Source organism: Bubalus kerabau, chromosome 4 (genome assembly GCF_029407905.1).
Source record: "Bubalus kerabau isolate K-KA32 ecotype Philippines breed swamp buffalo chromosome 4, PCC_UOA_SB_1v2, whole genome shotgun sequence".
NCBI classification, from domain to species: domain Eukaryota; kingdom Metazoa; phylum Chordata; class Mammalia; order Artiodactyla; family Bovidae; genus Bubalus; species Bubalus kerabau.
Window position 1 is genome coordinate 37722318 of NC_073627.1, and position 15028 is coordinate 37737345.

The window sequence follows — 15028 nt, forward strand, 5'->3', positions numbered from 1 at the left end:
AATGCTCAAACTACCGCACAATTGCATTCATCTCACAGGCTGGCAAAGTAATGTTCAAAATTCTCCAAGCTAGGCTTCAACAATACATGAACTGTGAACTTCCAGATGTTCAAGCTTGATTTAGAAAAGGCAAGAGGAACCAGAGATCAAATTGCCAAAATCCGTTGGATCATCGAAAAAGCAAGAGAGTTCCTGAAAAGCATCTATTTCTGCTTTACTGATTATGCCAAAGCCAAAGTTTATTGTGGATCACAACGAACTATGGAAAATTCTTCAAGAGATGGGAATATCAGACCACCTTATCTGCCTCCTGAAAAATCTGTATGCAGGTCAAGAAACAAGAGTTCAAACTGGTCATGGAACAACAGACTGGTTCCAAATCGGGAAAGGAGTAAGTCAAGGCTGTATATTGCCACCCTGCTTATTTAACTTATATGCACAGTACATCATGAGAAATGCTGGACTGGAAGGAGCACAAGCTGGAATCAAGATTGCTGGGAGAAATATCAATAACCTCAGATATGCAGATGACACCACACTTATGGCAGAAAGCGAAGAAGAACTAAAGAGCCTCTTGATCAAAGTGAAAGTGGAGAGGGAAAAAGTTGGCTTAAAACTCAACATTCAGAAAACTAAGATAATGGCATCTGGTCCCATCACTCCATGGCAAATAAATGGGGAAACAATGGATATAGTCACAGACTTTAATTTGGGGAGCTCCAAAATCACTAAAGATGGTCACTGAAGCCATGAAATCAAAAGACACTTGCTCCTTGGAAGAAAAGGTATTACCAACCTAAACAGCTTATTAAAAAGCAGCGACATTACTTTGCCAACAAAGGTCTGTCTAGTCAAAGCTATGGTTTTTCCAGTAGTCATGTATGGATGTGAGAGTTGGACTATAAAGAAAGCTGAGTGCAGAATTGATGCTTTTGAACTGTGATGTTGGAGAAGACTCTTGAGAGTCTCTTGGACAGCAAGGAGATCCAACCAGTCTATCCTAAAGGAAATCAGTACTGAATATTCATTGGAAGCACTGATGCTGAAGCTGAAACTCCAATACTTTGGCTACCTGATGTGAAGAACTGACTCATTGGAAAAGACCCTGACACTGGGAAAGACTGAAGGCAGAAGAAGGGGACGACAGAAGATGAGATGGTTGGATGGATGCTCATTGACTAAACAGACATGAGTTTGAGTAAACCCCGGGAGTTGGTGATGGACAGAGAGGCCTGGCACGCTGCAGTTGATGGGGTGGAAGAGTTTGACAGGACTGAGCGACTGAACTGACTGACAGCCCAGCTGTACTGTAATGCCATTGATTTAGGGGTAAATCAAGTTGCTTCTAAGCTTTCTTCACTGCTGGTTTAGTTAACCATATGACCTTCTATTTTCCAGTTTCTATTGAAAGTTTTGCTGTTATTAATAACTCCTCTCTTTCCTTGACCCCTTTCTTAAATCCCCTTATTGTTATCTTCTTAGGATTTAGGAAAAGAGTGAAGTTAAATGCTAGATGTCTCAAATTTAACTAAAACCCTCCACTCGCTTGCTAACCCTGGCCAAACTGGCTTCATGCTCAACATTCCATAAACTGTCAAGATTGATCTTTCCTGAAAGATATAGCTGGTCAGAATTCACTTCTTGAAAACCTTTCAACCGCTCCCAAATGCCTTCAAAATAAAGTTCAAATTCCTTAGCTTGCAAGCCATTCTCTGGTCTGGCTCCCCACTGCGGTCTCTCCAGTCACACCTAGCCACCAACCACACTGCGTTCATTCCAGTCAAACTTATTGGACTTCCAATGTGTCGGCCCTCACAGCACTACGCGCTCGCTGTGCCTTTCCCTTTTCCACTCCAACCTCTCAGCCACCTGGTTAACCCCCCAGATTCAGTTCAAGCAACATTTCCTCCTAGAATCCTTTCTCTGTTCCTAGAGATACACCCTGGGCGTATCCCTAATAAAGCACCTATCCACTCTCACGTGAGAGGCCACCTCACTCACCTTTGTATCCCCAGAGCCAACCACATAATAAGCAATCAGAGAGGGAAACGGCTGACAGGAGCAAGCACCTCAGAATATATTGACAGTCCGTGTTTTAGCGGAGCTCCCGGTCAGAGGGAAGCGCTACGGCGAATATGTCACACTCACCAAGTCGTTTTCCCCGGGCCCCGATAGGTGGCGGAGTGGGATAGGCAGACAGAGGGTCCATGGCTGTCCAGTCTGTAATACCCCAGAGGTCCTACCATCATCACCCAGCACCCCGCAGACGCTCAAGAAATTCTTGTAGAAGAAATTAAACAGACCACAACAGTGTCGTGAAGGTGGACAGGTCTGAATGGCCTTAGACTGGGGAAATTTTCGATACTCCGTCTTACCACAGGTGGTCACGCGGTGGGGTCGCGCAGCGAGCATGCGCAGGAGACCCTGGGAGTTGTAGTTCACCAGGTGAAACGAGAAGGGAAAGACCACGCTGAGCATCCTGGGAACTGTAGTGTTGGCTAAGGTGCGCCCTCTGCGCAGGCGCAAACCGACAGTCACTTCCGGGTGTTTTTCCGTAGTATTTCGCAAAAGAAAACCCCGGGGTAACGATGGCTACCTACAGCCTGGCGAACGAGCGACTACGCGCCCTGGAAGACATCGAAAGAGAAATTGGAGCCATTCTTCAGAATGCAGGTTCGGGATACGACGACGAGAAGAGTAACGGGCGCGAGAGCAAGCGCGACGGCTTGCACATGCGCGGACCAAGTGGGGTTGGAAGGGATCCTAACTGGGTGTAGGGGTGGGTGGGGCTGGACCTGGGGCGGGGCTATACTGGCGGTCTCCGGATAGCCCCGCCCGCTCTCCACTCTGGCAGGTACCGTGATCTTGGAACTGTCCAAGGAAAAAACCAACGAGAGGCTCTTAGACCGACAGGCAGCGGCCTTCACCGCGTCGGTGCAGCACGTGGAGGCGGAGCTGTCGGCTCAGATCCGCTATCTCACTCAGGTGTGTGTGGTGGGACCTGCTACGCTCGCACCCCAGCTCTCTGCCTTAGCCTTATTCTTCAAGAGTCCGGGGCACAGCTTTGGTCCCCGGAGCCAACCAAGACCAGCCCTACCCAGCGGGCCCGTCGATCCTGGCAGCATCCCTCCCTTCCAGGACAGGTTTCCTGTGTCACTGAGTTGCATCACATGAGCCAGCGGATGGGAAAGTCCTGGGAGAGGGCATCTAAACAATAGGAAAGTTATAGGATTTGCCCTTAGACATTTGACCTGACCTCAAGTGTATAGCGCCCCAGATGGCTACCTCACGAGAAAAGGAACAGGACTGAAAGGGCTCTGAGGTTATTACAACAGGAAGCACCATTTACTAAACTTTTACAGTGTGCTAGACATTCTGCATTATCTAATCCTATAACAACTCTGAAAAGTGAAACTGTTAGTCTCTCAGTCGTGTCCAACTCTTTGTGACCCTGTGGACTATAGCCCGCCAGGCTCCTCTGTCCATGGAATTTCCCAGGCAAGAATACTGGAGTGGGTAGCCATTCCATTCTCCAGGGGATCTTCCCGACCCAGGGATTGAACCCGGGTCTCCTGCATTGCAGGCAGATTCTTTACCATGTGAGCCATGAGGAAAGCCCATAACAACTCTAGGAAGTAGTTAACAGTCATCCCCACTTTACAGAGGAGGTTAATAGAAGTTAATAGAAGTTCATTGGTGTGCCCTAGGTAATCCAGCTAACCATCTGGCATAGCAAATTCAAACTCAGGGAAGAAATGAGGCAAAAGACCTGATGACTTGTTGGGGAGATGGGTGAGGGAAGGGGTGCTTCACTGATCAATCTGAATCTCCTGTAGGTGGCCACAGGGCAGCCCCATGAGGGCTCCAGCTACTCTTCGAGGAAGGACTGTCAAATGGCCCTGAAGCGAGTGGACTATGCTCGCCTCAAGCTCAGTGAGGTGGCCCGAACCTGTGAGCAGATGCTGGAGAACTAGGCCAAGCAGGTGAACAGCTTGGAGGGAGAGCTCCACATATACCCCAGAACAGAATCTGGAGAGCGTGGGCTGCCCTGTACCTGCCGTACTGGTCAGAGGCCATGAGGACAAGGGTGCAGAAGGTGGGAAGGAAGAGACTTAAGAGACCAAGCCCGTGCACAGCTGTGCCCTGGCTCCTCCAGCAGGTTGCTCCTGCCATGCACTTCACTGAGTACGGACAAGCTCAGACAGGAAATGGAGACTTAGACACCCAACCCACTTCCTCATGTCTCTGCCCCAGGCTTCCCGCAGACTTGGACCAAGGAAGACACATTTTTGGTTCACTGAAAAAGACAAAATGAGAACTAAGGATTTTGCTAATAAAAATAATAACACCAAAACAAGGAGTTCAGACTCTCATTGGGGCATATATGGTGATGTAAGGGGTTGAGGAAGTAAAACCAGGCTGCATGGCAGCTGCTGGGGAGGGAGGGTAGAAAAGCCCAGGCCTTTACTGTGGGGTCGGGGCACAAAGCAAGAGAGGGTGGAAGCTAGGGAGGAACACTGGTGTGGTGTGAAGTGACAAGAGCAAGATATATGGGTCATGGGATATGGAGGCTGGTAGGGGTTGGGAGGAGATGTTGAGGGGGAAGATGCCAGGTGGCCATCAGCAGAGAAGCTGAAGCCAAGAATCAGGCATGATTAGGGGGCAAGGGCATAAGACCCATGTCTGCAGAAAGAAGAACCAAAAATTATAAAAATAAGTTTTAGTAGTTAAAAAATATGGAATTTATACAAGACATAAAATAAACAGCAATTTTATATCACAGTATAGAAAAAATCCAAAAGAACAGAAGAAAAGTCTAAGGGAGGTCAATAGCTGGTTAGTTGTGAATTAAACACTGACCAATAAGTAGAGTGTCTACCAAAAATTGTTCTAGTATATTAATTGATGCTGAATAAATCACAATCTGCCCTCACGAGATTCCATTCTCTGCACTGGTTCGTCTGCCGCAGGTATATAATGAAGCTGCAAGATCTGGAAAAGATACAGAAATTAACAGATGAGCTCCGAGATCAAGGGAAGCTGGGCAAGGTATCAGGGGGGCAAGAGGTGACAGCTTAAACTGGGGAATCAGAGTCCAGAACATTAGCTATAGACCAGGTACACAGCAGGTGCTCAACAGTAAAGATCTGTGAATTGAATTAATGGCTCCCACCTTCCTCCACAGCTTCATCTCCCACTAGTCTGCTCTAGCTGCCATCTTGATGTTGCTCCAAGCACTGCCTGACTTCGAGGGCTGGTCCCTGGGTCTATGATGGCGTTCCTCCCTCCCCACTCTGTAGTCGGGCTGACTCTTCACTCATCGCCTGTGGTCAGTGGTGCAGGTACCATTTGTATTTGTCTCTGGGTCTGCCTGCTGCTGGCAGAATCCCTGCCAGGGAGGCTCTGGGTCCCTGGAGGAGGGGTTCAGAAGCCCAGTTTACCTGGGGGATGCTGTAGGAGCTGATTCTTCCTCCGCTTGCACACCACGTAGAGTAGGACTCCAGCGAGGATGAAAACGATGGCCAAGAGGGACAGCACAGGCACCGTGGCTGATGTCCCAGCCTGAGGACCCCCGTTTTCTTTCAGCTGCTTCTGGTTTTCCTTAGCCTCAAGCTCTGCCCCCAGACTATGGCCCGAAGTGTAAGTGGTAGTTTCATGGGTGGGGATGAGCTTGCTGTCCAAGGATAGTGCTCCTTCCAGAGGGGTGGGTTGCTGGGTACGCTGCAAGGTGGATGGCAGGTACGTCTGGGAAGTGGTGGCTGTGTCTGAAGGTGCCGCTTCTGTGGGCTCAGGAAGCTGGGTTCTGCGAAGAGGTGCATCCACCACCCTAGGTTGAGCATGTCCACATTCTGAAGAAGCAAGAAGTGAGGGATCAGGGCTACGAGGTGACAAGGTGAAGAACTAGACAGAGGCCAGGGTAGCGGGTCAAGGAGAACATCAAGGGAACAGCTGAAGCCCAGGAAAGGAGGGTAGAGGGAAAATATGGGGAGATGGATACAACATGGAACCCCTGAGGCAATCATGTCCTGGGAAGTCAGGACACCCCGGTTGGAACCCAGACTCTGCTACAAAGTAGCTGTGACCTTGCCCCTTGTCACCTAAGAGGAAGAGTAAATGAAATCAGATAAGTGCTGGGACCTGGAAGAACACTTGGTGTCTTAATGGTTGTGTATTTATTTTAGGAGTAAAATACAACCAGCATATCAAATTTGTGACTTCACAGGTGTTCCTGCTTAGGACAAGTTGCCATTAAGTTTTTCAAAAGTGGCTGTATACACTTATTTATTTATTTCATTGTTTTAAAGTTTTACCTCAAAGGAACAATAAAATACAGAACTCTCCTTAATAATATACATGGTGAAATGTCTGGGAATAAAGTACAGTCGAGCCTGCAACTTACTTGGAAGTGTACCAAAAAGATATTAGGCAGATCATTGAGGGATAGAGGGATGCATAGACAGATGGGCAGGCAATAAAGCAAATATAGTTAAAATGCCTTAAACTCGATATTGTAAAATATAAAATATATTTGCTTTATTATGGACATATGTAATATACATCAAATATAGAAATCAAACATTATAGAATTAGGTGGTGGTTATATGGATGTTCACTGGACAAATCTTTCAACTTTTGTACATGTCTTCAAATTTCCATAATAAAATCGTTCTTGTTGTTTAGTCATCAAGTAATGTCTGACTCTTTTGCAGCTCCATGGACTTTAGCCCCTAAGGCTCCTCTGTCCATGGGATTTCCCAGTCAAGAGTGCCATCTCCTTCTCCAGGGGATCTTTCCAACCCAAGGATAGAACCCACTATCTCCTCCACTGGCAGGTAGATTCTTTACCCCTGAGCCACTGGGGAAGCCTCCACCACAAAATACTGGAATATAAAAATAGTGCCTTGATTTCAAGGACAACATTAAGGAAATGCACAGTGATAGGATGTATTGGCAAAAATCATGAAAGTGATGGTGAAGGGTTTATGGTAAAGAGGAACGTAAGTCAAAGTATACTGAAGAAGAAAGGGCTGAGGCAAAGAAGGGTGTAAGGTGGACGCACAGGAGACCTGGGGACAGGGCCTGGGGAGGAGGGGGAAGCTCTCACCTCCACTGTCAAAGCAGTGCATCAGCTCCTGAACCCAGCCGTCAGTGCTGCCTCCACATACATTTCTGAGGGGTAGCTGGAACCTGAGGAACGACCTAGTCTCAGATGTGTCCCCACTCTCTGCCCCACCCCCGCTATTCTCAGCTCTTTCCTGGTTCCAAAGAAGTGAGGTCACTCCCGAGCTTCAGCAGTTTCTGCTGGGACTGGGAAATTCCAGGTAGGTGGGACAGGGGAAAAGGGAAACTGAAGGTGCAACGAATTAGGGCGAACGTGACCGGGAGGAGTGGGGCAGGGGCTAGACGTCCTCCCAGGAGATCGAGTTTGACCAGAGGATCCTGAAGGGCGGGGGGTGGGGGTGGGGGTGGGGGGGGCGGTGCCGCGGATCCTGAAGGGCTGTGGGGAGGGGGGTTCCCCCCGCGCAGCCCTCCCAGGGGTGGGTGGTGAGATTACCTGACGTAGGAAAAACAGCGCTGATATGCTTTCAGGTATTTTCGGAGATGTCTCATGAAATCCTCGTTCGGGGGGGAATGGGAAGAGACTGTACGATCGCAGGGACACCTCCCAACCTTGCTGCCTTCGTTGCCATTGCCTGAGCGGGATGGAAGTGGTTCGCACAGGCCCCGGTTCAAGGGGCTCATGCAGCTGCTACTAAGACTTCAACCCACAGCCTAACTACAGTGTCTCCCCTAGACCCCAGGATGTGAGCCCCGACCCCGGCTCGACCCACGCTTCACTCTCCCCAAATATGTCCATAATCACACCTGGACCCAGGTGTTCCCCAGCCCATCCCCAAGCCCAGACAGCTGGCCCTCCCCCTGCCCCCGGCTGCCCTGGGGACCCTGGCTCCCCACTTACTCAACTCAACCCCGCGGCGCTAGTGCCTCCCGCCCATTTCCTTCCCCGGATTCGGGACTCCGGGTCTCTGACAAACCTGAAGGAGTGACATAAGCTACAAACAGTAGGACCAAGAGTAACCGGGATGTCCGGCCCAGCATCATCTCAGCCCGCCGCGTTCTGTCTGACTCCCCGACTGTCTCCGGAGCCTGATGACCAGCCGGTTTCTCAATGGCTTTCGCTTCCTTCTCCCGCTTCGCCTGTGATTCCGAGGGACACGGCGGTCGTCGGCGCCGGGGCCCCGCCGGCCAAGGCAGGTCGCGAGGGGGCGGCGCGTCCCTCCCGGCGTCCACACCGTCTCAAATCGACAGTGGGGTCAGTCCCATCGCAACCGCGTGATCGCAGGCCTTGGGGAGGCGGGGAAACTCCGGGAGGTGGAGTTCCTCAGCCAGCAACCCCGCACCCAGCCCAGAGCCTTGTCGAGTGGGTAGCCAGGAATGATTGAAGAAGGAGAGAGAAAGCGAAAGGAAGCCCAAGGTGCACGGCTAGGCACGGCTGGATGGCAGCACTGCCCCCTGGGCCGATTCGTCCGGCCCAGAGATGCCAGCACCGCCCGCCTGCCCGCCCTCCGCAGCTCAGTCCCTGTGACCTGCTCCTTAGAGAGGAGTTCATGTTTTGACCCGGCTCCAGTCACGTGGGCAGAGTGACTGTCAGCACCAGTCCGCGCGCTTCGCGGCGCAGACACTGACCCGGGTGGCTCCGCGTGGCGCAAGACTTTGGGGCGTGGCCACCCGAGCAGCCGGCCGTGGGCTCGGGCAGCCTGACGTCACACCGCACCCCGAGGTATTTACCTTCGAAAAGTGGTGGCGGCTGCAGGTACCGGAGTAGTGGAGCGGCCGGGGCGGGGGCTAGGTGTACTGGGGTTCACCGCCAACCCTAACCCGGTCCAAGGCAAAGGAATGCCCTGCCTCTGATGCCCTCTTCCCACACCCCACAGACGAGTCCAAAACTCTTCCCCATACGATTAACCCTCTCCCACTTCGATCCTTGATTTAATTCAATCCCTACCTTTGAGAGTTTGAGCCTCAGATTTGGAGCCCCAAATACTATCTCCCTCCTGACGACTCACTTTTAACCCTAATCACCCACTTTCAAGTCTGGCCCCCATTCTCATCCTGAACTCGCATCCTCAGCCCTGAAAACTCCTTTCTGGCTCCCAACATCCATCCATAGATTCCACCCTAAGGGACCCCTCCAACCCACACCGTCCCCGGTGCTTCTCCCTCACCATACATCCCTTCTGCTCAGTCTGGCCCAGGCCCTGTGCCCCTGAAGACATGGAGTTTGTGTCTGGATACCGGGATGAATTCCTTGATTTTGCTGCCCTCCTCTTTGGCTGGTTCCGCAAGTTCGTGGCAGAGCGCGGGGCTGTAGGAACCAGCCTTGAGGGTCGCTGGAGGCAGCTGGAGGCTCAGATCAGAAGGTTGCCTCAGGACCCGGCCCTTTGGGTGCTCCACGTCTTGCCCAACCGCAGTGTGGGCATCAGCCTGGGGCAAGGGGCAGAGCCAGGCCCTGGACCAGGCCTGGGTGCTGCCCGGCTGCTGGGAGATGAGCCCCCCCTCCACCTGCGAGACCTAAGTCCCTACGTCAGCTTTGTCAGCCTGGAGGAAGGGGAAGAAGGAGAGGAGGAGGAGGAGGAGGAAGAAGAAGAGAATGGAGAGGAGGAGGGTGCCGGCACCAAAAAGGTAGAAACGGAGGAGGATGGGGAGCCGGCCCCTGGCAGCAGGGAGCCCCCCCGGGAAGCCACCCCTCCAGGGGAGCCAGAGGAGGCCAAGCAGGAGGCTGGAGGTGGCGAGGATGGCAAAGAAGACAGGGCAGAAGACGGGCCGGGGCCTGAGAGGAGGACGGGGCGGAGAGGTGGTAAGAACCCAGTACGCCGCCGGCCCCCTCAGAGCGCAGTTAGGAGTCACACATGGGTGGGCCTCAGGCCAAGCTGGCCTGAAAAGGTGTTTTCATTGATCCACATTTTTTTTTAAGTTTCACCAACATTTAAACAGTAAAGGAAAAAACAATTCCAGAAGTCGAGAGTTAACACCTCAAGAAAAATGTTAAGTTCCCACAGCACACCCCCACATTTCTGCCTGGCAGCAAATGCTCGTTCTGTGGAGCTGCTGTCCCCTTCCAAAGAGGCCTGCCCTCTCTACCTAGTTCCCTCTCCTAGCCCCAGGAGTATCTGATTTGGTACCCTGCCCCTGACAATCTTCCCCCTCCACCCCTGATTTTTCCTGTCTTCCGCAGATGCTGCTCCCTTGCACCTTTCCTGCCTCTTACTGGTGACGGATGAACATGGCATCATCCTGGGCATTGACCTGCTGATGGAAGGAGCACAGGGGAGCACCGGCAGGGGCTCAGGGGCTGAGAACCTGGCTCCTCGAGCCTATGCTCTCCTCTGCCATAGCATGGTCTGCCCCATGGGCTCCGGAGACCCCCGAAAGCCCCGACAGCTTACTGTGGGAGATGCCCAGCTGCATTGGTACAGAAAGCTGTAGAGGGTGGGGAAGCCTGGGGGCCTAGGCTTCTGAGCCCCACTCCCAACCTGATGCTGTCTCCACCCCCATTCAGGGAGCTGGAGAATCTGGTCCCAAGGCTGGGAGTGAAGTTAGCCAAGACCCCGATGCGGACATGGGGTCCCCGGCCAGGCTTCACCTTTGCCTCCCTTCGGGCTCGAACCTGCCATGTTTGTCATAGGCACAGCTTTGAAGTGAAACTGACACCCTGGTGAGCAACCTGCAAAGACAGAGTGAGGGGGAGGAAAGTCAGGCAAACAGAAAGGAAGCAGGCTAGTGGGGGACACTGAGGACAGACAGAATGAGGAACAGAGAAACAAGAAGATGGAAAAACACCATGCCGTCATAGGCAAAGAGAGTACAAATAGACTGAGTGACATATGGGCAGCTGCAGGACAGATGGACAGCAGACAGGGGACCTACATACACTAATGCTGGCTATCCCACCACCTCCTATAACCCCAGCCCCCAGTGCGGTGCTGTCTTGTACTGTGGAGAGGCTTGTCTCCGTGCGGACTGGAAGCGATGCCCAGATGACGTAAGCCACCGATTTTGGTGCCCAAGGCTTGCAGCCTTCATGGAGCGGGCTGGAGAACTGGCAACCCTGCCTTTTACCTACACCGCAGGTACCATAAGGAGGTCAGGATGGATGGGGGAAGTGGAACCCCCACTTTGGAACAGGGTCCTGGGCTTGAAGGTTAAGTGCCTGTTATTTCAGAGTCTTGATCCCTGGAGTAACAACTGAGCGCTGGGTATTGGGGCTGGGAGCTAGACCCCTGGGGCTGAAGATAGCCTCTCTGGAGCTGAGGACTGAGTGCCCAGGTCCCTGAGAGAACTTAGGGGATTCAGGAGTAGAGATACAAATACTTGCGTCCCAGTTTCACAAGCTGGCAACCTGAAACAAATCACTTCACTTTTTAGAGTTTTTCCTCACCGGTTAAACAGGCAGATTAGCAAATGTTAAAACCCATGGAATTGTTATATGGCTTCTGTGGACTATGCTGTAGCCACTCAGGAATGTTAGTTCTCTGCCTGACTAGAAGCAGACTCAGACCCAGGGTCCTGGGGAGAGGCTGAGGTGAGCCCAAGTCTGGAATCCTGGCCACTGAGCCCTCAACTCCTCCCCTCATCCTTCTCCAGAGGTGACCAGTGAAACCTTTAACAAGGAGGCCTTCCTGGCCTCCCGTGGCCTCACTCGTGGCTACTGGACCCAGTTCAGCATGCTGATTCCAGGCCCTGGCGCCCCCAGGCACCCAAGGGGCAGCACACCCTCCCTCAGCCTTCTTCTCCATGGTGCGTGGGGCCTCTCTCCAGGCATGAGTCCCATCAGACTAGAGAGCAGGAGGGGAGATCTAAAAGTTGTCCAGACCCTAGATAACCCCTCCACATACACAGTAGACACCCCCACCCCCAGCACCAGGGCACTGCCTGCCACTCCCCAACCCTCGGAAAAGTCACCCCTGCCCACCATCTCCAGAAGCCCCATCCCTAGGCAGTTTCCCAGCCCCCTGCCGCAGCTCCAGGTCCTCTCAGGGAACACAGCTCCTTTGGAAGAAGGAAGCAGCCAGGTGGGGATCTCCCTGACACCTGGCTCGTCGTCTTTCATCCTCACAGGAGATCCTTACCAGCCTCTCCAGGGGGATGGGCCAGCTCTGATGCCTCCAGTGCCCCCAGATTCACCCAGGGGCCTCTTTGGTGAGCCGGAGGGGCCCTGAGGGAGCTAGGGGTGGGGATGTGATCTGCAGGGCCAGAGGTCTTGGGGGACTGAGAAAGGAGGCTGTTAGACTGGAGGGGGCCTGAGGTCAGGTCCCCAGTAGCCCACTCTCCCCAGGCTCGTGGCAGGATTACTACACGTGGCGGGGCCTCAGCTTGGACTCACCCATGGCCGTGCTCCTCACCTACCCACTGACTGTGTACTACGTCATCACCCACCTGGTGCCCCAGTCCTGTAAGGAGGGCTGAGGCAGGGGGGAGGACTGCGTGGAGCAGAGGGGCCAGGGGGCTGGTAGGGGACAGGAGGGAGGGGAGGAGGAGACCATATTCTTAAGTGGCTAGCTTATCACCCAGTCCCTGAGCTCAACATCCAGAACAAACAGTCACTGAAAATCCATGTGGTGGAGGCCGGGAAGGAGTTTGACCTTGTCATGGTGTTTTGGGTAAGTCTCTCCAGGCCTGAAGGGTGGGCGTCTGGTTGTGGAGGTGAACACAGGGTGGGACCCAGATTCGTCCTCTCTGCCCTTCAGGAACTCTTGGTCTTGCTCCCCCATGTGGCCCTGGAGCTGCAGTTTGTGGGTGACGGCCTGCCCCCCGAAAGTGACCAGCAGCACTTTACCCTGCAGAGGGTGAGGGTTGAATACCCCCTCCCCCTGTCCCCCACCCCAGTCTCCAGACCTGGTCCCTCTGTTATCATCCTGGTTGGGCCCTTCTGATCCCTGCCTCCCCTCCCCTGTCTTACCTGACACGTCTTCCAGCACCATCACTTCCACTGGCCTCTCTCCCACTTCTGACTCTCCAGGATGGCCCTGAAGTATCTGTCCGCCCTGGTTCTGGCGTATCAGCACGGCTCAGCTCTGGGACTAAGGAGAAGGGGGGCCGCAGAGACCTGCAGATCAAGGTGTCTGCAAGGCCCTACCACCTGCTCCAGGGGCCCAAGCCTGACTTGGTCATCGGTAAGAGCTGGGGGTGGGAGGGTGGAAAAGGTGGGAGGAGGCCATGGAAGCTAGCTTCTCCCTGCTGTCCTTCCCTCCGCAGGATTTAACTCTGGCTTTGGACTAAAGGACACTTGGCTGAGCTCGCTGCCCCGGTTACAGGTGGGGGATGGGGCAAACGAGACCTTCTCTCACCTGCCGCCCGGTCCCTCATTTTCTAAAAGTGTTTTCTTCCCCATCATCTACTCCACAGACATAGGGTGCACCCACGGGTCCTCCTGGCCCCTGTGTCTGCCTCGTGCCTCTCCCCATCCCAGTCCTCTGGGTCCCCAGGAGGTATATGGGGGTGGGAGCTTTTCTGTGAGTGTCTGAGACCCCGCTTCCACCCCAGTCCCTCCGAGTGCCGGCCTTCTTCACCGAGAGCAGCGAGTATGGCTGTGTGATGGACGACCAGACCATGGCGGTGGCCACAGGAGGGGGGACCAGCCCTCCACAGCCCAACCCTTTCCGCTCCCCCTTTCGCCTCAGAGCGGCAGACAATTGCATGCCCTGGTAAGGCCTTCGTACTCTCTGGCTGCTCATCCTGAAAAGCCCACCTCAACCCTCGTCTCTATGGTCCTGGGACCCTCCTGGCCCAGCCCTACCCTCTGCTTCCTCCGCCCGCACTCCTCACTTCCCCCACTGGAGGGTCTCGACAACGCCCACACACCCCTCTACAGAACCAGCTCACAAAATCTCTCCAACCCCTGGTCCTCTACCCAGCAAAACATAGCCCTGATTACACCCTGGCTGGCCCACGTAGCCCTAAGCCTACCCGCCCCTCCCGGGAACGTAGAATTTATAACCCCAGCCCCTTGGAATAGCCTAGCCTCTTGGCCCCGCCCCTGATGGAGCCACGCCTCCTCAGGTACTGCAACGCTTTCATCTTCCACTTGGTCTACAAGCCCTCGCAGGGAAGCGGGGCCCGCCCGGCGCCCGGGCCGGCGACTCCCGCCCCAACTCCTACAGCCCCTCCCGCCCCCGCCCGTAGGCGCCGAGGAGAAAAGAAACCTGGGCGGGGGTCCCGCCGGCGCAGGTGAGGGCCGAGAGAGAGCGGTCCACCCTCTCCCCCTACACGCCTCAGAAAGGAACACGAAACAGGGGAGGCCGAGGGCGAGGCCGGTTGGCGGAACACGAAAAGCTAAATAAAATAACTTGTTTGAAACTACTGAGTCAAACGCTCATCGTTGGGTCCTTAAATGGAGTGAGAAGAAAAAGGATTTAAGGACGACATTTTCCTCTAGCTTTCTTCAGTTCCTCGACCGCTATCCCCTCTCTGTTTGCTTGGGATTCTAACCTTCCTGGGTAATCCCGTGCGTGCGTGCTAAATCGCTTCAGTCGTGTCCGACTCTTGGCGACCCCATAGATTGTAGCCCTCTAGGCTTCTCTGTCCATGGGATTCTCCAGGCAAAGATACTGGAGTAGGTTGCCATTTCCTCCTGCAGGGGATCTTCCCGACCCCAAACTTCTTCTAATAAGAAGTGTTGATAAGACAATTTCCGGCCCCAGTAACATTGAGGGACCGGATCCAAGTCAAGATAAGACCAAGAAACAGAAAGTGACTTCTCTGGGGGAGGCGGGGTGGGGGGAGGGAGTGGGTGCGGGGGCAGGGGAGGCATACAGCATCCTAGGGGCCACACAGCCTTGGTTTAGAGTCAGTGAAAGCCCCAGGCCACCCACCTGTCCCGCTTAGAAACCTCATGGCCATCCTTGACTCCACCTTCTCTCATCTTTCATGTCCTGTAAGAACCAACTCCAGCTGAATGAGACTGCTGGTCACTCAGCCTGCAGCAGTTTATGTCCAGTCCCACTGCAAACGCCCCCTGTATCTCCTA

The 15028-nt window shown here is 53.7% G+C and overlaps 4 protein-coding genes across 6 annotated transcripts in view; 2 read left to right on the forward strand and 2 right to left on the reverse strand.

Moving 5' to 3' along the window:
* Nucleotides 1-2478, reverse strand: part of PELP1 (proline, glutamate and leucine rich protein 1) — a 48167-nt gene extending 45689 nt beyond the window's left edge. For both annotated transcript variants that reach the window (XM_055576722.1, XM_055576720.1), the window contains exon 1: nucleotides 2149-2478. In XM_055576722.1, coding sequence (XP_055432697.1) covers nucleotides 2149-2478 — 330 coding nt within the window. The remainder of the gene's footprint in view (nucleotides 1-2148) is intronic.
* On the forward strand, nucleotides 2477-4348 carry MED11 (mediator complex subunit 11). Its single transcript, XM_055576750.1, has 3 exons — nucleotides 2477-2673; nucleotides 2855-2985; nucleotides 3837-4348. The coding sequence occupies exons 1-3, from the start codon at nucleotides 2589-2591 to the stop codon at nucleotides 3972-3974; spliced, it is 354 nt and encodes a 117-aa protein (XP_055432725.1). The 5' UTR covers nucleotides 2477-2588; the 3' UTR covers nucleotides 3975-4348.
* A 371-nt stretch (nucleotides 4349-4719) lies between these two features.
* On the reverse strand, nucleotides 4720-13974 carry CXCL16 (C-X-C motif chemokine ligand 16). The gene is made up of 7 exons (XM_055580071.1): nucleotides 13799-13974; nucleotides 12962-13082; nucleotides 8037-8199; nucleotides 7556-7694; nucleotides 7106-7188; nucleotides 5442-5849; nucleotides 4720-4992 (listed from the first exon to the last, which is right to left on the reverse strand). Exons 3-7 carry the CDS (start codon nucleotides 8101-8103, stop codon nucleotides 4931-4933), a joined length of 759 nt encoding a protein of 252 aa, XP_055436046.1. The 5' UTR covers nucleotides 8104-8199; nucleotides 12962-13082; nucleotides 13799-13974; the 3' UTR covers nucleotides 4720-4930.
* ZMYND15 (zinc finger MYND-type containing 15) lies at nucleotides 9277-14339 on the forward strand. 2 transcript variants are annotated; one of them, XM_055580069.1, is made up of 13 exons: nucleotides 9277-9859; nucleotides 10238-10472; nucleotides 10562-10717; nucleotides 10972-11132; nucleotides 11647-11799; nucleotides 12121-12201; nucleotides 12338-12454; nucleotides 12574-12662; nucleotides 12750-12848; nucleotides 13022-13175; nucleotides 13258-13316; nucleotides 13546-13706; nucleotides 14062-14339. In XM_055580069.1, exons 1-13 carry the CDS (start codon nucleotides 9277-9279, stop codon nucleotides 14231-14233), a joined length of 2220 nt encoding a protein of 739 aa, XP_055436044.1. In that variant the 3' UTR covers nucleotides 14234-14339. The 2 variants fall into 2 exon arrangements, with proteins under 2 accessions (XP_055436044.1, XP_055436045.1); XM_055580070.1 differs by lacking the exon at nucleotides 12338-12454.
* Nucleotides 14340-15028: the final 689 nt, after the last annotated feature.